The sequence below is a fragment of the Mercenaria mercenaria genome, chromosome 4, assembly GCF_021730395.1.
Source record: "Mercenaria mercenaria strain notata chromosome 4, MADL_Memer_1, whole genome shotgun sequence".
Classification (NCBI taxonomy): domain Eukaryota; kingdom Metazoa; phylum Mollusca; class Bivalvia; order Venerida; family Veneridae; genus Mercenaria; species Mercenaria mercenaria.
The window spans coordinates 2765665-2787694 of NC_069364.1; the positions used below are offsets into that span (position 1 = coordinate 2765665).

The 22030-nt window shown below is 35.2% G+C and overlaps 1 protein-coding gene across 1 annotated transcript; it reads left to right on the plus strand.

Moving 5' to 3' along the window:
* Positions 1-1781: 1781 nt before the first annotated feature.
* LOC123550821 (3-[(3aS,4S,7aS)-7a-methyl-1,5-dioxo-octahydro-1H-inden-4-yl]propanoyl:CoA ligase-like) lies at positions 1782-15179 on the plus strand. The gene is made up of 5 exons (XM_045339214.2): positions 1782-1965; positions 7389-8242; positions 8838-8976; positions 9948-10096; positions 11172-15179. The coding sequence occupies exons 2-5, from the start codon at positions 7420-7422 to the stop codon at positions 11708-11710; spliced, it is 1650 nt and encodes a 549-aa protein (XP_045195149.2). The 5' UTR covers positions 1782-1965; positions 7389-7419; the 3' UTR covers positions 11711-15179.
* The last annotated feature ends 6851 nt before the right edge of the window (positions 15180-22030 follow it).

Here is a 22030-nt window from a genome sequence, read left to right on the forward strand (position 1 = left end):
TGAAAAGCAATTATTCTCGACAGTTTGCCGTCCTTTTGTGTCCTTATTTCATTGCCAAAAACGAGTACACATCAGTTTGTCGTCATCTCTTGTTTCCACCCTCCGCTACACATGCACAGAGAAATTACACCTAACAAGCTCTATATGTAAATTATTCTTACAATAATTATTGAAAAAAATATACTAATTTTACTGAAACAGGATGTAGTAATCGGCATATGTACCGATGCATTTTAGTTCGTCTGCATTTTGAAAAGTCGTCATTTGATCGTCGGTGTCAGCGTTGTCAGCGTCGGCTAAGGTTTTTATTTAGGTCCAATTTTTTCTCAAACACTATATATATATGGCTTTGAAACTTTGCATACTTGTTATCATTTTTAGGTAAGTAAGTATGCCAAAAATCATAACTCTCACTTCAGAAAAGGACGACAAATTACTAGTATGTTTTATGGCGATGACACGGTGACACGAAAGAACGACAAATTGTCAACTTTCGCTTTATTGCCTTGCAGACCATCAATCTCTAAAACAAATACTGCAAATCTACCTTCAAATTTGGTGTTACTCCTTCTTCCCCCTTTTAGTATATTTGCATAAAATTAAAATGTAATTGTTGGATTTTTGAAGCCACCCGTCTATAATATTTTTCCGTTACAGCTTATTTTTGTTGTGGGCCTACTTTTGCAAATGCGTGGTTCTGTGGTTATGTTTGTGGTGCTCTGTGCTTCCGAGAAATCTACCCTTACCTTTTCTCTTATGAACATGTAACGTTCACATGCGAAGATATTATATCTGCTATCTTCTGAATTTCAGTATTTCTGTTAAGATTTGACGTATTTTCATGACCCACGTTATGCGTCGATACTGTAACATATGAAGTCTATAATCATTTGATGTTCTTTAAATGGTTAGCAGATAAACATGATATTACGGTCTATGTATTTTTGATCTGTTTATCTTTTTTTAACTCTCTGGGGCCGAAATGCGACTATAGGCGTTATATTTTCTACCCTCGTAGCGTCGATATCCGACTATACGCGCGTTATCAGGACTCCCCAGGCCGGCGATTGACGGGTATAGTCGCGGCACCGAGATCATGCTGATTGTGACATGTACCTGTTAATTTTTGATAATCTTGGCAAAAGCAAAATTCATTTGCATACTGAGTATTATTTCTCAGATGTTATAATTAGTGGTAATTAGTTCCCTTGTTAAAATAAGTGTTTGCAATTATGCGGCCATGTAAAGACGAAATCCACTGGGTTTCGTTCATACTGTATTTCAGAGGAGTAAAATATTGTGGTCTGCTAAAACTCTTTCTTACAATAAAGAAAATATTCATTAACATGCAGCTTCTGACATATCAGTTCCGTCCGATGATTATTCAGACGATGAAATTCCATTATCAGTTAAATAAATGGTCGGAAAATGTTAAGTTTTAGAAGGCTGAAATATTCATACACTTACATCGAATACGATACAAACTGAAAAACAACTGAAATACTGTTGAAAAACGGCGTTAAACCCAAAACAAACAAACTGAAAAACATGAACACAACAAAACATATTTTATAAAATACAAAAACAACGTGACTACATAAACATATGATTGTAAATTTAATAATTTTTGAAAGGTAAATGTATATATTACAAGTTAACTTCCATCCCGTGTCACAAAACGTTTGTGTACAGGTATACATCAAAATTAACTAAGATCGATATTCACTCTAAAACGGGTGTCAATTGTAAGTATGCTTTTGTAAATAGTCTTTAATGTTTTTCTCTTTAATGGAGTTCAATGTCTTTACATGTGAAAAAGTAAGCGAACCAGAAAAGTTCAAATATTTTCAACGCAAGTAGGTTCTTTAAAATTGTGAATACTTCGAAGTGAAAATATTTTTCTATTTGGATATAGGTTACGGATGAAATAGGATATAAAATATTTTTCGAAACTTCGAAGATTTTGTAAGTTTATTTTAATTTATTTTAATCACCAATGATTCCCTGCATGACTTCAATTGACTGTATGCGCGTGAGACTGTGATAAGATCAGAAAATGTTCTTCGACGTTAGGTGGTAATTATTATCTCGCTGCAGCAGATATATTACGATATCGGCCTCAGGGAGTTAAACTACAAAATAACAAATGCTTGCAGTTGGGTTGAATTTTACTTACCTAGTTTTGTAATTGAAAGAAGATTATTATCTTAAGCCATTATTTTTATTTCCATTCCTAGTAATAGTTAATAATTATGTTGTAATATCAGAGCGAGATTCAGATGAACATGTGACCTACTACTACAAACTACCAAAGTATATTTGCTTATTTTCTATCATTCGTTTATTAAAGGGGCAGTCTCCATAAGGCTGTTTTCCTGGTACAAACAGATTTTGATATAGTTTTGCTAACAGTTAGCCTTATGAATGGGCCTTGCATCCCGGAAATAGTTTGCCAATCGGAGCTTTAGTTTTGAGAGAATTATGTCTTAAGTGTGGGTGGGGTAATTCCATACTTGTCCTGCCTTACGTAACAAATAGGTGGATTTCAATGTGTTTATATCAGCTGAACTAAAAGTAATGGGGTATAATGTGTACACTTTAAACACATACTGACATCATGTAGGACATTTGATTCTGCAGCATACCTTTACAAAAATATGCCACTTCATATGCACTTTGTAGAATCTTACACATTTTGCATCTACCATCTTTGCGGAAAACCACAACATTTCTTGACACAAGAAGAGAGACATATCCCATTTATTGAGAATACTTGTTAATGACTAGACATTGCATAATTATGGGGATTTTTCTGTGCTTTGCCTATGAAGTGACTTATTTGCCCTTGACCATGTTGACTGCAGAAAAAAGACATGAGAAAAATGCAGAAAATACCAAATTTTCTTATTTCAGAATTTCAATCCATTCATGTGTAAAAATAATTCTGACTGAACGAATCATACCGTATTTAACTAAATATCATTTTTAGCTCCACTATACGAAGTGTAAGGATAGCTATCTTATTCGACCTGGTGTCAGCGTCGGCGTCTTTCCGCGTCCTCACCTTGGTTAAAGTTATTTTTAAACTCTCTCTTTTTTCTACTTACCTCTGTAATTACTTGATGGATTTGATTCAAACTTAAAATAGTTATTCCTCATCATCACCCGCATCATCTGACCTAATGGCCATAACTCTGGTACAAATTTTTACAGATTATTTATCCCCCCCCCCCCCCCCCCCCTTTTCATTTAGATTTCACGTTAAAGTTTTGATGCACTTCCACTCTATCTCTGTAATTATTGAATCGATTCGATTCAAACTTTAAACAGTTGTTCAACATCATCACACTCATCATATGAAGCAAGATGCATAACTCTGGCACAATTTTTTTTTCATGAATTATTCCCCATTTATACTTAGAATGTCAGGTTAAAGTATTGATGAATTTTCACTCTAACTCTATTATTACTGGATTGATTTGATTCAAACTTAAAGTAGTTGTTCAACATCATCATCCACATCATATGACACAAGGTGCATAACTCTGGCACACATTTTTCATAAATTGTTCCCCCTTTTTACTTAGAATTTCTGGTTAAAGTTTTGATGCACTTTCACTCTATCTCTGTTATTACTGCATGGATCTGATTTAAACTTAAAATAATTGTTCCACATCATTACCCACATCATATGACACAAGGTGCATAACTCTGGCACAATATTTTCATGAATTAAGCCCCTTGTTACTTAGAATTTAAGGTTAATTTTGATGCATTTTCACTATAGCTGAGTTATTATGAAATGCATATTTAATTCAAACTTTAAGTAGTTGTTCCACATCGTCAACCACATCATATGACAAAAGGTGCATAACTTTTGCACCAATATTTAATGAATTATGCAAGATTTTTTTTTTATTTTGCATAACACATGCTAGGTAAATCATTACCGTATATGTTCTGGTAGATTATATATTGTAGTTATGCACTGTTAATACTTTAATTCAAAGAATTGAATATAAAACCTAGGAGGTTATTGTTCTGCATATATAAAAACAAGTTTATATTTGTATACATTTTGTTTTCAATATGATGTGGCAAAGTCAAGAGGCAAAATCTGCAGAGGCTGTAAAGTCAGATATAGGCGTTTGTCCCGACTAAGAAGATTGAATGCACATGATATTTGTGTTTTACCTTCAATATCAAAATCAAAAGTTAGTGAGAGTAATTTCCTTTGTGATAAATGTTACGGGATTCAAGCTTCCTCCTTGCCTAACTCCATCTTAATGGAACGGCAATCAAATAATAATGTCAGCACTTCAGAACTAGATCCACCATCATCCCCTTCTTCTGTAAAGTGCCTTGTGTGTCAAAAAGACAGACATAGATATAAATCTGCCAATATGACAAAGCTTTCGCCAAAACAGAGAACTAACATATTTATAAAAACAGGCATTATTATTACTTATTATTTAAGTGTTAAATGCCACCAGTAAAATTAAAGCCATCCCAATACACATGAGAAACTCATGATAGCTTTGACAGATGCTGCATCTGAGGTATGAGGCACCGAAAGTGCATAACTCCTCACGTGATGGTTATGCAGAATAACATAAAGACGATGAAATATCAGAAAGTTGAAACAGAAAACATAACACAAGGAGTAAATATACACCAGGCTCTTATATTTAATTGCAAAGTATGTATCTTTTCCCCATTGCTTTCACCAGTACAGCAACGCTAAGAGAGTGTAAAGGCTGTATGACAATATCAAATTAATAGCAACTGAGAATTAAAAGAATTAAAATATGATTTTAAGAGTCAAGTACAGTACATTTCATTAAGCAGTGGTTACTTTTACACATACAAATAATTAAAATTGTGAAATAAGAAAGTTTGGCATTTTCTGCATTTTTCTCATGTCTTTTTCTGCAGTCAAGGGCAAATAAGTCACTTCACAGGCAAAGCACAGAAAAATCCCTATAATTCTGCAATGTCTAGTCATTAACAAGTATTCTCAATAAATGGGATTTGTCTCTCTTCTTGTATCAAGAAATGTTGTGGTTTTCCGCAAAGATGGTAGATGCAAAATGTATAAGATTCTACAAAGTGCGTATGAAGTGGCATATTTTTGTAAAGGTATGCTGCAGAATCAAATGTCCTACATCATGTCAGTATGTGTTTATAATGTACACATTATACCCCTTTACGTTTAGTTCAGCTGATATAAAAACATTGAAATTCACCTATTTGTTATGTAAGGCAGGACAAGTATGGAATTACCCCACCTACACTTAAGACATAATTCTCTCAAAACTAAAGCTCCGATTGGCTAACTTCTTATGGGTTGTAAGGCCCATTCTTAAGGCTAACTGTTAGCAAAAATATATCAAAATCTGTTTGTACCAGGAAAACAGCCTTATGGAGACTGCCCCTTTATCTTGCAAAATATGCAAGTTGTCAAATGAAAATTAATAGTTTTTACTGCTGGGTTTACGTTTGGGGATGCTGCGTTTTTAAAACGTGGCTTTCCCTGTTTGATTTTCATCCTTATTTGCATGTCATCCAAACTTGAATAATGCTTATCATGCGCCTATGATTATTTGTCATTGACATATTTTGCTCATTATATACACATTTCCTATCGAAAGAACATTAACTTAATTGATCTTTCGCTAATATTTCCTTCTAATTTGTATAGCTGAAATACCGGTGAAGTTTTATAAAATACCCTATATTTTTTATTCAAATTGAAAGATCATTTGCCGTATTCTTTAGATGAGAATCACACACCATAAGATATCTAGTCAGGATGTAAGTCATATTTATTCAGTCAATACTGCATAGAGTTCGATATGTAGAAAGATATTTTTAAACTTATTTTGAAAAAAGTCTCACGAATTGTATTAATCAATCTTCCATTTAAAACTTGTAATCTTTAAAACTATCTTTCTGAGCTCTAATAAATTAATTATTACATTCGATTATGGTTCGGCACTTTCTATACTCTTTACTGCGTTCAATACCTTTAATTTATTGACATGTTCCCTTTCTCCTACTTTATGTTAAGATTATTTTAAAAGCATTAATATAATTATATAATAATTATCAATACATGTATATCACTACCTAAGTTCTGACTAAACGTCAGTTTGACTAAAAGGCAGTTTTATGTAATACTCAGATAATTTCAAAAATAATTCCAAATATGAAAAAGAAAAGTTTCATGGAAGGATAGTACATAATCACAGATGTAGTAGTATTGTACAAGAACAGCATGGATTAACGTATCTTACCCTGGTTTTATCAAACACCTCGTTAAACACGTAAACGTGCATGTTCACAAATAACTCAGAGGACCACTGTTTATGTTACTAAATTTAACTGGGCGTTCTTTTTATAAAATGATTTTTTTATCAAACCAGTGCAGCCATATCTGCATGTTTGAATACAAACTGATATGTCAATTTATAATCGAAGTTGAAGAAACATCTACATAAGTTATAATAGCAACAGCAGCTTCCATTTATTTTCTCAATGATCATCCCTGTTACTTTAAATAGATACATTACTGATACCGGACCGGTATCAAGACTACAAAAATGCACTAGTTTGTAACAAAAAGATACTAAGACAATATAAATTGTTTCAGTAAACCTTTTAAAAAAGCGATTGTATCCAAAATTGGCATCTAATGATCTAAATTTATTTAAAGACAAACCTACGACGGTACCTACAATGGGCATCTAATGCTCTACATTTATAAAAAGAAAACCCTACGACAGTACCTAAATATCTATGTAAAGTGAAAGAATATCCCGCGACGGTGTCTATAATGAGCATCTTATGATCTATGTTTATCAAAAGAAAATCCCGCGATCCCGCGACGGTGTCTAAAATGAGCATTTTATGACGTATGTTTATTAAAGGAAAATCCTACGACGGTATCTGAAATGGGCATCATATGATCACTGTTTATTGAAAGAAACTCCTTCGACGGCATCTGTAGTGGGCATCATGTGATCTGTGATTATTGAAAGAAAAATCCGCGACGGTATCTAAAATGGGCATCATATGATCTATGTTTATTAAAACAAAATCATTCGACGGCATCTGTAGTGGACATCATGTGATCTATGTTTACTGAAAGAAAATCCCGCGACGGTATCTAAAATTGGCAAATTGAAAATCAAGTAACAGGAAACCTCTCAAGCGTATCAAACTTCACTCACTATTATACACAAGAGGTAGAAGATTAAAATCAACCTTTATACCGCATCTATTGAGTAGCACATGTGAAGTCCAATATAATATCAGTTAAATGTTGATATATCGGCAGATTTAACGCTTAAAACTGGTCACATGATTTTCTTTTTTTTTTTTTACAGGCTAGATAATTGCGACGGAAACCTCTTCAGAATGGACAACACTCTTAGTTACGAAAATACTCCGACTTCAAGTGAGTACAAGTATAAAACCTACATGCAGATGATCGCACATTGGGCACAGTTGTATCCAAACAAAGAAGCGTTTGTAGAATACAACGCAAAAGCAGAGAGACATTCTATAACCTGCCAAGAGTTGTTGGAAAAAAGTAAATCTTTTGGGTGGTATGTGGCCAGTATTGGAATCCAAAAAGGTGATATGGTTGCGTTCTGTATGGACAACTCCTTGAACATGCTTATTGCAATGTTTGGTGTACAGTTTGCTGGAGGAATACCTTTTTCAACTTTGCAAAGTAGAGCGGACGGGTATGACGTCGTGAAGACTATTCGTGGCCAAAATTCCAAACTGCTTATAATGGACGCTAAGCAAGGGGAACACAGCTGGCATCTGTTAGAGAACATTCAGTCATCTCAAGATGTTTTCTGTCTTCTTGACGTCGTCTACAATAACAAATCCTCTGAACTGATTCATTTCCACTTTAAAGAAAAAGACAGTCATGTTATCAGTTTAACAAATACGCCAGAAGTACAACTTCCAGATGCGTATCCTGAAGACTTGGCTATGTATTTCGAAACATCCGGCAGCACCGGTGAACCAAAATTGGTAGGGCATGCTCATTTTGGATTTCCCGGTAGTACGTATCTACTCAAAGACTGCCTTGAAATAGACAGCCAGTCCAGATATTTCTGCGACAGGCCGCTTGGATGGAGTGGAGGCGCTCCCAGTATGTTCTTCAACTTTGGAGCAACTCGAGTGATACTGAACAGTTCTTTATCGATTCATACAAACAATATAGGTAACAAATTATTGTAAGTTATTGTAAGGTATTGTTTGGCACAATTTACGTATTTATTTTTAAAGAAACGTTTAAAGAGGCACCACAAAATAACTGTGTTCTTTTGCATTTCATGATGGTAATTATACATGATTGGCATAAAAAATTGAGTTATACAAGAATTTAGTTTCACATTGACAATGTGTTTAATGTCTTAGCATTCATTGAATTCATGTAGTAATATGTACATAAATCATTGTATTTAGTTAAATTTCAATCACATTTGTTTCTACAGTGTAAGACAGTTATTCATCTATATTCTTAAAACTATGCTAAAAAGAGATTGACTGAATAAGTTTGCAGATAAAGTTGTGTAAACATATTTATTCAGGAATGGCCTAAATTGTCCATATGAAAACTTGTAGTATAGCTGTATATTACCTGTATTATAACAAAGATTTTCATGAAGTTTTTACGGGCGAAAAAAGTAGGTCACTAGGTCGTGATGGGCCTTTAAAAGTTATACTTCGATATTAAAAATAACTAAAGTTAAACTCTTTACACTGGTAATGACATTGGCCTTCACATTATTTAATAATAGGTTGATCCTTTGCAGATTTCCTGTCCGATGTCATATACAAAGAAAAGTGCACACACGTGTATCTACCTGGATATCTTGTCTCGGATCTTCTTAGAAGTCGTGGAAATAAGCCCAAATTTTCTTCTGTCAAAGTTATCAGTTATTTCTCAGAAAGGTTTGTCTGTTGTTTTTCTTGCTGATTATGTAACATAAATGAAATTACAAAAATGATATGTTATGCTAAATATATACACAAGTAAATTTTATAAAACTGAGCTCCCTAATGAATATTCTTTGTTAATGCGGCAACGTTTATTATTCGATTAATGAACAGCTATTAAGATGTGTTCGAGAACGTATGTTTAAGGCAAAATGGCGTATGTTTTAAAAGCATCTTCGCGTGGCTAAAATAATATCAAACATATAAGGAATATGGATGGTTGATAATTTTGAGTTGTGACCTTGAGCCTACATAATTGAACCGTAAATATGGCATATTGCTTAAACAGTTCAATCATTCGTTTGAAATTTATTTAAAAAACTCACTGCCAGAACTTGCTCTATGACTGATTTTGCACATGTCCTAGATGAGTTAAACATTTGGCTTAGGCTACGTAAAATATTTTTGAAATGAATAATGAGTTGTAAGCCGAACATGAACGTAAAGACTTGATATATGGCACTCAACTAGGTTGAACGCGACTGAAACAGGGATTTATCATATTCGACAAACGTATCTTGAACATCATTCAAGACGACCTGGAGATATTTTTTAAAAAAAGACTAAAAATAAATGGTCTAACCTTTGACCCTTATTCTGCTACACCTTCGATTGTTCTAAGAAATTCGTCGTTATAAAATAAGCATTGTATAGAATGACATTGTCTTACCCACAGACCAAACATCTTTTATTAGCTTCATGAAGAGTAAAGATGAGTTTTACGAATAATATTAGAATTGGCAAGTGTCTGCTTAAAGAAACCTTTTTCTCTACTAACGGTCACTAAATTTCAAATGAAACTTTATCAGTCTAAAAAGAAAACATACCTTTTTCTTTCTCTATTATTGATCAATTATTTGTTTAATAACTGCTGTATCAAAGTTCCCGTCACTTACTTATAATATTCTATTATACTTTTATGTTAGATTCTCAAAGCATTATTCAGCAATTCTAAACCGTTTTTGTGAGAAACTGGTCATCTGTTATGGATCCACAGAGACAGGCGATGTATCAACTTTTTCCTCTTATAGTTCTGAAGAGTATGAGGATGGACTTATCGGGAAACCGTTACCAGGTATGACTTTTTATAGTATATTAAAATGACATTCATTGCCTAGTTAAATGTATGGTCAGGATAAGTGCAGTGATATTCAAATATGAGAGCTTTTTTCTGTTGGACTTTGTCCTTGTTTATTTTATGGGGTTTCCACAGACGGCAGGTGAATTAACTTCCTATTTCTTATTCAAGTTGCTTGATAGGATCGTTTAAATTACGGTCATTGGAATTTTAAAGACATCCCGGCATCTCATAATGTGAAAATGTGGACGGGGTGCCAATAACTCACAAATAAAATCAACTAAAAAACCATTGCTCAGTACTATAGAACACTGAATTTTCAAATAAACATTCACAACGGAAAGGCATGAAACATATTATACGATGTTAATATAGCGCCCATTTTATGATAAACACCTTTAGATGCGCTTTACAATCAAAGGCAGCCAATGAGAGTGCCAGTACATTCTCCACTAGCGTAGGCACAGAGCGAACAGCGGTACAGAGCGAGAGAAAACTTTTAGAACAGACCGAAAGAAATCCATTATGTACAGGCCTGTCCGGCAAACTTAGCCTAAATCTTTGAAAAAAGACAGTCCAGTTTTTACCGTGCCCGATGGATAGCACAGATTTACACGAAACTGTATTTCCAGTACTGGCTTATTAATTAGATGGGAGGCAAGCAGGAGTATATCTCAGAAATATCCAGTTTTTCGACCGGGATTCGAACACTGGACCAAAATTGAATATATTTATTATTTAAAGTTATCAAAATTAATCATTTTTTAATAGCTTTAGTGTAATTTTAATGGTAATTAAGTATATTATTAGAAAAATATGGTCAATACTGTTGACGTCTCAATTTTGTGGCAATAATTCATTTCTATAATTTACATTTTCTGATTGTGAAGCTACCGCTCTTAGCAAATGGCCGTGGTGGGAATGTATTTCGAAATACTACAGGGGTATGCTACATGTATATGTAATAAGTTAATGCAATATTTATGTGCATGAGAACATGATTTACAAGTACACAAAAGTAAAACAAATATACTACGAGGACCAAACGAACATATAAATTCACTTGTTTCAGGAATTGAGATGAAACTTGTTGACAGACATGGCAATATTGTGCCACGGGGACAGGAAGGAGAGTTGCTTGTCAGGAGCGTTTATAGATTTCTAGAGTACAAAGATATGCAGGAAAAATTTCTAGATACAGTTGACAAACGAAACTGGCTTCACACTGGTGATGTGGCGCATATACGAGAAGACGGCAACTTTATATTACATGGACGGACAAGCGAACTAATGTCTGTTGGTACTGTAAAGATCTTTCCTCAAGAAGTTGAAAAAATCTTAATCAGTTGCTCAGAAGTAGAGGCCGTGGTAGTCGTACCGGTTCCTGACGAAAGATTACACCATGCCATTTGCGCATGCATCTTGCTATCGAAGACAAAGAGTGTGGGCGTAAAGGATATGCACACATATTTCGACCATCTGTGGACTGACGCCGCTTATAACAAGCCGAAGTATTATTTTGCATTTGAGACATTTCCGAGAAATTCAAATGGTAAAATTGACAGGAAACGAATTGCAATGATAGCTTCTTCACAACTGAATCTTTGTTGAAAAGGACGTAAAAAAATACACACAAATCAGATCACCTGTGAAAAGCAATTTTCCTGACATTTGCCGTCCTTTTGTGTCCTTATTTCATTGCCACAAACCTACGAGAACACATCAGTGTGTTGTCCTTTCGTGTCTTTACCTTCCGTAACATATGCATAGAGAAATAACATCTAACATGACGAGCTCTTTATGTTAAGTAATTTTACAAGTGAAAAAAATATAATAATACTGCAGAAAAAGGATCAGCATATGTACGGATGCGTTGTTAGCTCGTCTGAGTTCTGAAAACTAGGTAAAGTTGTCATTTGATCGTCGGTGTCAGCGTTAGTTTTTGTTTAGGTCTAACTTTTCTCATACACTATAAGAGATATATCTTTAAAACTTTGCATACTTGTTATGATTTTGTAGGTTAGGAAGTATATCAAGAACCATAACTCTCGCTTGCATTTTTCAAAAAGGACGACATATTACTAAATTAAATATGTTTTATGGCGATGACACTATGACACGAAAGAACGACAAATTGTCGACTTTCACTTTATCGCCTTGTAAAAAATAAAACTATCGTTAATTATTAAAACTTAGCTTGCAAAATATGCAAGTTCTCAAATGAAAATTAATAATCAGTCCATTATCTTTACTTTCTTTTTTTAGTGGTGAAATTTAACAACTCTTATTTCACGCTTAGTATTGTTTTGATTGTTATATCATGGGCTATTGTTTCTCGCCGATTCTCATTCACTTCTACTGTTTTTGTTTATCCTCACGTCCTGTTCCATCTAGAGTGCTTTCTGCCAAACATCTTATGCTTCCTTTCGTCATTCCACGACTATTCTATCTCACTTATTTGTCGTTATGTCCTTAGGAGTAAAGAAATAGGAGCATTGAGAATGGCGCTTGGACTGCATCATTTTCGGGTGTACGTTAATGTTCATATTTAACGTTTTTGCTACAATTTTTGTTCGACTCTGTCTACATACGTTAATGTTTTATGGCGTAACTTTATTTTAAGTTACACCTTAATATCTTAGCCATTTGTAGGTCGGCTTCAGATTCACATATATTGTAAGTCGCGCTCATTTTAGGTATCTCGAAGATACCTTGATGATTAAATGTAGACTAGTTAATTGTTTTAATACATGTAATATGACAGAATGCAATCACGAAACCTACTCGAATCTCACACAATTAAAGTACTCTAATTAACAAATACTGTAGTACAGTAATATAGTGAGATTCAGGAGTTAATCATTCACCACCAGATATTAGTGATTACACTAATTATATTAAGAATCACTGAGGTATTTTTTATAATACTCTTGAATTTCCAATGAATGGTTTAAGTTATATAGTTCCCAGAAAATATTGGAGAATTATGAGGTGCAGATGGAAAAATTCTAACGCTGAAGGCTTGAAAACGAAAATCATCACATTGTTGTTCCCGGCGCTGACAACACTTCGTATCTATATCATGTTAACCAACCTGTGGACACCGAGTCAGACACTGACGCCAGGATGAGTTTGACAGCTCTCCATATACTTTGTATAGTCGAGCTGAAAATGGTTATTTTTCATTCAGCAGTAGATTACACACATATCGTGATATATGCATGTAGAGCGGATGAAGTGGTACAGTTGTAATACAAAGAATGCTGTCTGATCCACCATAACTGTAACATTTTTTGAATATGATTTCAGATAAAGATTTAAGTTATACATACGCGTTTGTGCATGTGTTTAAACAATGTTTATAAGTGGAATTTCTTTACGATTGACACATATATAGAACTTTTTAGCTCATCTCACACCGTATTATTGCAAAGATAAAGCCTGTACTAAAATGACAAGGTAGTGCTGCTGTAGTAACAGTACTTGTAGATGACAATATAGCTGAGCTTGCCTAGACCCAGTTGTTCAAAACTTTAACAGGCGATTAAGCTAACAGTCGATTAACTTTTACAGTTATATTTCGACATTTTAGAACACTTTGAAAACCAAATGTATGAGTTAATGATTATGAACACCAAAATGTCTTTACAGTAAAACTATTACATCGTACTAGTGTTTCCCATCAAGACTACTATTTTGAGTCAAAATTTAACAGGCGGTTAGTTTAACAGTCTGTCAAAGTTTCGAACAGCTGGTTAATTTGCCAATAACAAGATATATCCTAACTATCGATAATAGTTAATATTGTTGATTTTCCTTGCTGACATTTATGAATGTTATACAATTTCTCTTATAAACAGATAGTAGAATTCATCCAACTTTTGGTAATAACGATACTATTGCACAAAGTCGTACTAATGGTGAGATAATTTTCATTATCTGGTTACATCTGTATTGCCATCCAGGAATACATAATAAAAACAAGAAACGCGGCAATGCCACGAAACCAGGTTTTTCAACACTTTTCATAAGAATAAACAAGAGTGCCAGAATGTCACAATATACGCCCGTGACAGCAAATTTCTTTACTCTAGCACCTGTATCTGCAGATGTAATTTTAATTTTGTGGTTGTTTAGTAATCATTGTAATTCTTTTGTTTTTCTAAGTCCACAAGAAAACTCCTTACCAGGTAGAGATACCTTAAAATACATCTAAAATTAGAAAGTAACAACTATGTTGTACCACAGAAAAGTGGTCTTGGTTTTTCCCTACGGTCAATTATAAAAAAGTTACAATATAAGTTATTCATAGTAACAACTAAGGGAAGTTAATCTTAAAAAAAAAAAAAAAAAAAAAAAAAAAAAAAAAAAAAATTGTAAGTCCACACAGAAATCCTTACCAGGTAGAGATTGGTCAAAATACACCTCAAAATTGGATGTAACATGCATGTTGTACTATAGAAAAGTGGTCTCGATTTTTCCCTACGTCTAGTAATGAAAAAGTTACAATATAAGCTATTTATAGTAACAACAAAGGGAAGTAATTCTAAAGAAGGGAACTGCGCAAGTCACTTCGTCTCATGATGGTGTATAATTGTGCCAAGTTACATCAAAATCCCTCTATGCATGAAGAAGATATGCTCCGGACAAAGTTTCCATTCTCGTATCCTTTGACCTCTAAGTGTGACCTTGACCTTAGACCTAGGGACCTGGTTCTTGCGCATGACACTCCGTCTCATGATGGTGAACAATTGTGCCAACTTTCATCAAAATCCCTCCATGCATGTAGAAGATATGCTAACCCTAACCCTAACCTAACCCTAACCCTATTTTTAGTAACAATGACCTTGACCTTGATCCCAGAAACCCCAAAATCAATCCCAAGCTACAACTTTATATAAGTTTTCTATACACCAAGATTCATCATGATAGCTCATTCCTAAGTTAAGTTATTGACCGGAAAGCCTTTTTCTATTTTAAGTAACAGTGACCTTGACCTTGACCTTGACCCCAGAAACCCCAAAATCAATCCCAGCCTTTGTCTTGATATAAGCTACATACATACCAAGTTCTATTCAAATATCTTTACCGAAACAAAAGTTATTGACCGGAAACACCAGTTTGACGCCGCCACCGCCGCCGCCGCCGCCGCCGCCCGCCCGCCCGACCGACATCTACCCCAGTCTAATAACTCAGGTTTTCGTTGAAACCCTGGTTAATCAACAACATCTGCATGTTTGTCTGCATCTTGCTATATAAGCAGAATCCAAGAATTGAAGGGCAAGTCACATTTATGCAGTTACATGGCTGACTTGTTCCTTGGACTCTGCAGGTTTTATCCCGGTGGCTTCCGTAACCACGATACGAACGGTTACACGGTTTGATCCACCTAGTTTGTAACAGGGTCTTTTGAATATCCTCTTTCGTGATTCAAGACCCAGATTAAAGCTGTACATCATTATGCAGGTGCTTAGGGGGTCACATTAAATTTGTGGGCAAAAATACATGACAGCTCCTGTGCGTTTTTGGCATTTTCTTTGCAAAATTACAAAAGCATTTTCTTGAAAATTTCTGCCTTATTTAAAGGCTGAAATCTACAATATGAGAAAATATTTTAAATTTGTGTTTTGATGATAAGTTCTTGAAAAACTTAAACTGTGCTTTCTATTACGCCTGGAATTCTTTAATTCTTTATGTAAATAAATTGTAGGTAACTTTGTTACGGAATCAAACTAAAGCTACAAATTACTTCAAGTTAAACGTTTTACGAAAACGTATCAACTGAGGATTTTATTACTTTATTTATAACATCTATAAACACATACATATATCAAGCGAAGTATGAAACAGTTGCAAATGAGCTGTTAACAAGTATATTCACAAATGCAAAGTAGAGGTTTGGTGCATTAAGGTAATTTTGTCAATGCATCAGCCACATTATTTAAATTCATGCATAGGATAAAATTACATATTCGTTTTAACCTACTTTAAAGTATTTAAATTAAACATTACATGGGTGAACAGAAGAAGACATGATTCATCTGTTTGTTATGTTGGGGTCTAAGTCACAAAGAACAAAGTTTTAGTCACGTATCAAGTCCCGTTGATAGAGTTTTAATCACGTCGACACGTATCAAGTCACGTCGACACATTTTTAGTCACGTCAACACGAATCAAGTTTCAGTCACGTCGACAATTATCAAGTCACTTTGACACAGTTTTAATCACGTCGGCACCTATAAGGTTACGTTAACACAGTTTTAGTCACGTCCACGTTGATAGTTAAAACTACGTCGACATAAAATAAGTCACGTCGACAGTTTTAGTCACGTCGCTAGTTTAAGTCACCTTGACACAAATTCAATCAGATCGACCCAGTTTAAGTCATATAGCAACTATCCAAAATTTAATGATGGATGTTGACCCAATGTTTCCCTCGAGCCATTATCAAAGACACCTGGGAAGAACCACTGGCCATCAGTACGCCAAGTTGATGACCTTTTTCTTATCAATATATTTGTAAGTGGCCCGGTAGTCTAGTAGTAACACGCTGTCAATCCAGAGGTCCGGGGTTCGAATCACGGTCCAGGCACTGGAAATTTTAGATGCTCTTGAATGTCTCCCACTTAACTAAGAGGCCAGTACTGTTTCTTCCTAGGAAATATGGCTTAAAGACACTTCTGCGAGAAGGTATTTCTAAACCCGTTTTTTATTGGGGATGTGGATTACAAACTTCGTACGATCTTGGGTCATGGTAATTTTCCAAATGTATTTGGTAAAATTATAAAACGTTTTATTAAAAGAGGTTACGACCCAACTGTTTTGAGACATACCGCATGTTTAGTGTTCAACCCGTTTACAGTTGGACACTACGCTTCCCTCTTTGATTGTGTCTGACGGAAGAGGGGGAGGACTCTATGATAAGCAGTTTTTAAATCCTAGCAGGACTGAACTGTTTTGATATCTGTCTTCTGGCCTGTTTCGTCGGGCCCTTAAGGGTGTTTCTCTTGTTGCTCTGTTTTCTGAAAAGACATTGAGTACATATGTTTTGGGTTCTAAAGGTTTGCTTTATATATATATACACGAGCATTTTTGTGTTTTATATGCCATGCCTTTTTGTTTCCATTACGTGTGTTAGAGATTCACCTGGAGGGGATTACTTTTATTTACACTGTCCCGTGTCTTTGGAACATGGTGGGGATAAGAGTGAGGTTGGGTGCGCACCATAAACCGGTTTAAGCTCCCCAGTGGTGTTTTTGCCTTTGACCGTTCCAAGGCGGTGCCCCACTGTGTTCCTTTGTTTGTTCGTTCGTTTTGTCCTCATGTGTTGGCTTTGTGTGTGTGCGCGTGTATGTGTGTGTGCGTGTGTGTGTGTGTGTGTGTGTGTGTGTGTGTGTGTGTGTGTGCGTGTGTGTGTGTGTGGTGTGCACGTCTGCGTGCTGTAGGTTTCGTTTTGGGGAGGCTGCGATTTTGGTACGTGGCGTTCCCTGTTTGATATTTGTTTTTGTTTTTTTGCGTGTATCAGTGCTATATAAACCGGGCACGTTAAAGAACTAGACTGTCTATTCGCAAAGAGTTAGGGTAGGTTAGCCGGACATGCCTTACTAAAATGATTTCTCTCTCTCTCTCTGTTCCGGGGGCTTTGTCTCGCTCTGTCCCTTTCGTCAGATTACACTGTGTCTGTACTAGTAGAGGATGAATTTGGCGTCCTAAGTGTGGCTGCCTTTGCGCTATGTAAAGCGCATTTGAACGTGATTATCATGAAAATGGCGCTATGTAAGTCTGGTATAATATATAAATACTCTCGAAAGGTTTCTAAACGTCTTCCGTTCAAACATAATCCAATAACAAAGTATCTTGTGTTTTTGTTGGATACGGTAACGACAAAGTATATCAAACCCTTTTTAATAGATAAATATATTCAATAAAGCTATGAGGAGTGGATTAAACTGTCTTCCAGACATGTACATATATCGATAAAGATAAACTAAAATAGAAAAAGTGGAAACTTCACAGGTCGCTCAACACGACAAATACGAAAATGTTGCAGGCTCAGTTTGATTGAGCCTGTTCATAGACGGTAGTGGAAATGAATGCTACCGTCCACGCCCTCTAGCCCCGGGTTGAGCAGAACTCAACATTTACACATGCTAAAAGTACAAAAAGCAATTTAGCCATTTTAACAAAAAACAAAAACAAACAATCAAATACCGCATCATCCAAACTTCTTTAATGGTTTTCACGTGGTTATTTTCATTAACAGATGTTTGCTAATTTTGCACTAATTTTCAATCTAAAATAAACTAACGTAGTTAATGCTTTGTCGTATTTTTGCTACTAATTTGTTTAGTTGCAAACTCAATATCCGTGAAATTTAAAAAGATACCCTATATTTCTTATTCAAATTGAAAGGTCGTTTGCCGTCTCTTTAGATGAGAAACACACATCACAAGGGATCTATTTCCATGGTTGTCGGTGTTTTACTTTTCTGAGGTAAGTCCCATTTATTCAGTCAAAACTAGTTTGGTATGTGAAAAGTTAAGTAATATACTTTATTTTGAAATGTCAAGATGTTTTAATATTTATCAATATATTAATATGAAATAAGACTATGCCTAAAAAGGACCTCAAAGAAACCAGGTTTAGATATTTTTTAATAATTATTTTATTAATAATTTAATAAAAAAAATATTAAAAAGAAATTATTCACTCCTCAAAAGAAAGTAACCATTCACTTAAGAATTGTAATCGTACCCGTTACAACGAATATCAAACTTTGCAAATCAAAGTTGGTGTCACGGTGACGTAATGTCCTTTTCGCCTAGGAATATTGATGACAATATTTTCCTATTTCTTTCCAATATTTTATCTTTTAAAAGGAAATTATAATTTTTCCAACTAAATTGAAACCTCCCTTGCATGATTTTTGGGATGAATTCTTTTCAGCAACTGAATGACGTACTTTATTTGCTACAGAGAAAACTACTTCCTCACCGCAAGGTGCGTTTTGTGATACGCAGGCTCCATAACCTCAGATCCCCTTCCTAAATTCCAGTTTGTTTAGTTCAGCCCATTGTTTTCTCGTTTGGGGCAAACCCTTTACTTTATCTGGGGACCAAACGCCGCTCTTCATGGAATTACACGCCTCAACACGTGTATCATTGAAGGTTCCATGTTCAGCCCCGTTTGAATACATCTGCGGATGTCTCTAAATTGTTTTTGTACTTTTGGCATGTGTAAATGTTGAGTTCTGCTCAACCCGGGGCTAGAGGGCGTGGACCGTAGCATGCATTTCCACTACCGTCCATGAACAGGCTCAATCAAACCCAGTCTGCAACATTTTCGTTTTGTCGTGTTGAGCGACCTGTGAAGTTTCCACTTTTCTCTATTTTATTATCACAGCAGCGTAGTTTGTGCCGTGTGGCGGCCGTAACAAGTCTCCCCGTACATTCAGTCAGAGCTGTTATATTTCGATCTTCTCAGATCGTTCAGCACGACTTTTATGTCGTGTTATTGGTACTGTTTAGTTTTTCAACATAACCATTTCGGCCTGGGTGGTTCCAATACTCCCGCTTTCATAGCCTTGGGTATTGTTTAATCACCCCTTCGATATGGTGCCTGCTTTTTAATTTTGTCTTTTGACAGTTCCTGTGATACGCAGGCTCCATAACCTCAGATCCCCTTCCTAAATTCCAGTTTGTTTAGTTCTGCCCATTGTTTTCTCGTTTGGGGCAAACACTTTACTTTATCTGGTGACCAATCGCCGCTCTTCATGGAATTACACGCTTCAACACGTGTATCATTGAAGGTTCCATGTTCAACCCCGTTTGAATACATCTGCGGATGTCTCTAAATTGCTTTTTGTACTTTTAGCATGTGTAAATGTTGAGTTCTGCTCAACCCGGGGCTAGAGGGCGTGGACCGTAGCATGCATTTCCATTACCGTCCATGAACAGGCTCAATCAAACCGAGTCTGCAACATTTTCGTTTTTGTCGTGTTGAGCGACCTGTGAAGTTTCCACTTTTCTCTATTTTATTATCACATCAGTGTTGTTTGTGCCGTGTGGCGGCCGTAAAATGTCTCCTCGTACATTCAGTCAGGGTTGTTATATTTCGATCTTCTCAGATCGTTCAGCACGACTTTTATGTCGTGTTATTGGTAATGTTTAGTTTCTTAACATGGCCATTTCGGCCTGGGTGGTTCCAATACTCCCGCTTTCATAGCCTTGGGTATTGTTTAAGGTACATTCTATTGCCAAAAAAATCGACATTTTAGTGCTTGTCTTTACAACCATTTTGCGAATTTTTACTGAAGAATTACATAATTTGATGAATGAAATGCCTATTGAAAATGCTTTAGCTGTCCTTTGAAGTATATCTTGAAAAACAAATGCCAATTTCTACCCGAAAATCTGGACAGAAGACAAGAAAAATATTTTTAGGTGGTCATATTTTTTCAAAATCGCCAGCTGCTACATTCAAGCATTATTCTGCTTAAAATTGTGACCAAATATATCTACTTCCTGCGAGCAATCAATTTTTAAATAAATTTGATGAAAGTGCCTTTTAGAGTCGATAATTTCAGATAATTTTTATTTTCTCTTTTTTTCATGCAGACATCATCATTTCACAACTAATTTGAGATAAACATGCGTATCTATGACAAAAATCCATAATATCATTACAAGTGCAATACACATAAAAGTCAGACGTGTCAATTTTATTTTTAGAAACGGTTGCAGTCACAAAGTAATTGACAGAAAAAAATGTAAATTTCAGCATACTTTTTTCACACAAGAATGTGTTAGTGCGTAGAAATGTGATCAGGCTGAGCACATGGTCTTATGGATTTCATAATTTTCGGCGCTTAACGTGAAAACAGTTAAAGCACAGGATTCACAAACATTAAATTTATGCTTAAATCTATATGCGATACATTATGCATATAATTAAAATTCACGATAATATCACATATGGAAGTAACTGGCATAAATTTGAACTATTTCCTTCGGACGTTTACATGACTGTCCTGTCAAAAGGCCTCCATCGTGTTTACATATTTTGACAGGTCGAGTTGTTCTGGGATTAGGAACAATGGTAAGTGCAAAGTTATATAGATTTATATAAATTAATTATTTTTGCAACGAGTTCAAAGTAAGGTTGATAATCAGTCGACTCTATTTCAAGATCTGAGAATGATTTGCCTATTTTGGGGCGGAGAACATAGCATATGCATGCTTGTATCACTGCCACCATAGATTATCATTAGATCCACTGGTTGATCTACAACAAACCATTCTCAGATCTTGAAATAGAGTCGATGCAGAATTAACGCATTGTTTCATAGATAGTGAATCAATCAGAATAGACAGAATAGATCATTGTCATAGAAAAAAACGTTGATGTACTTACTGTATGCATTCAAATTGACATAATTTGAACATAGACTCTGCATTCATGCGTTAAAACATGTCTGATTGGACGTGCTGAATCATCCGGCAAAAACCATCAATATTTCTAAAGTAACATTAACTAGAATCAAGGTCTACTGTGCATTTAATCCGTGATGTGTTTGTTTCAGATGAATGAATACCTGCACCATGGAAACAATGTCATTTGCAAACTTTTTAAACCTGTGCTGGGCGTTCACATTGACATTTCTTGTTCAACAGGAATACATGGTGTCGACCAACAGTACAGCTAGGTAAATGTCAATGTTCTATATATATTCTACAATCATAATTTCGTAAAAAAATAAACAATGTCTGCAAGTAAGCCAAAGAAAGGACACCTCTGCATAGCTGACAAGGTCAAGGGTCTGAATGAAGCATGATCATGTACCTAAATATCAACAAATTTATGCATTTATACAATGGAATGAAATAACATACAGTAGGCCTATATTACAGCAAGATGTGATTAATAAATAGT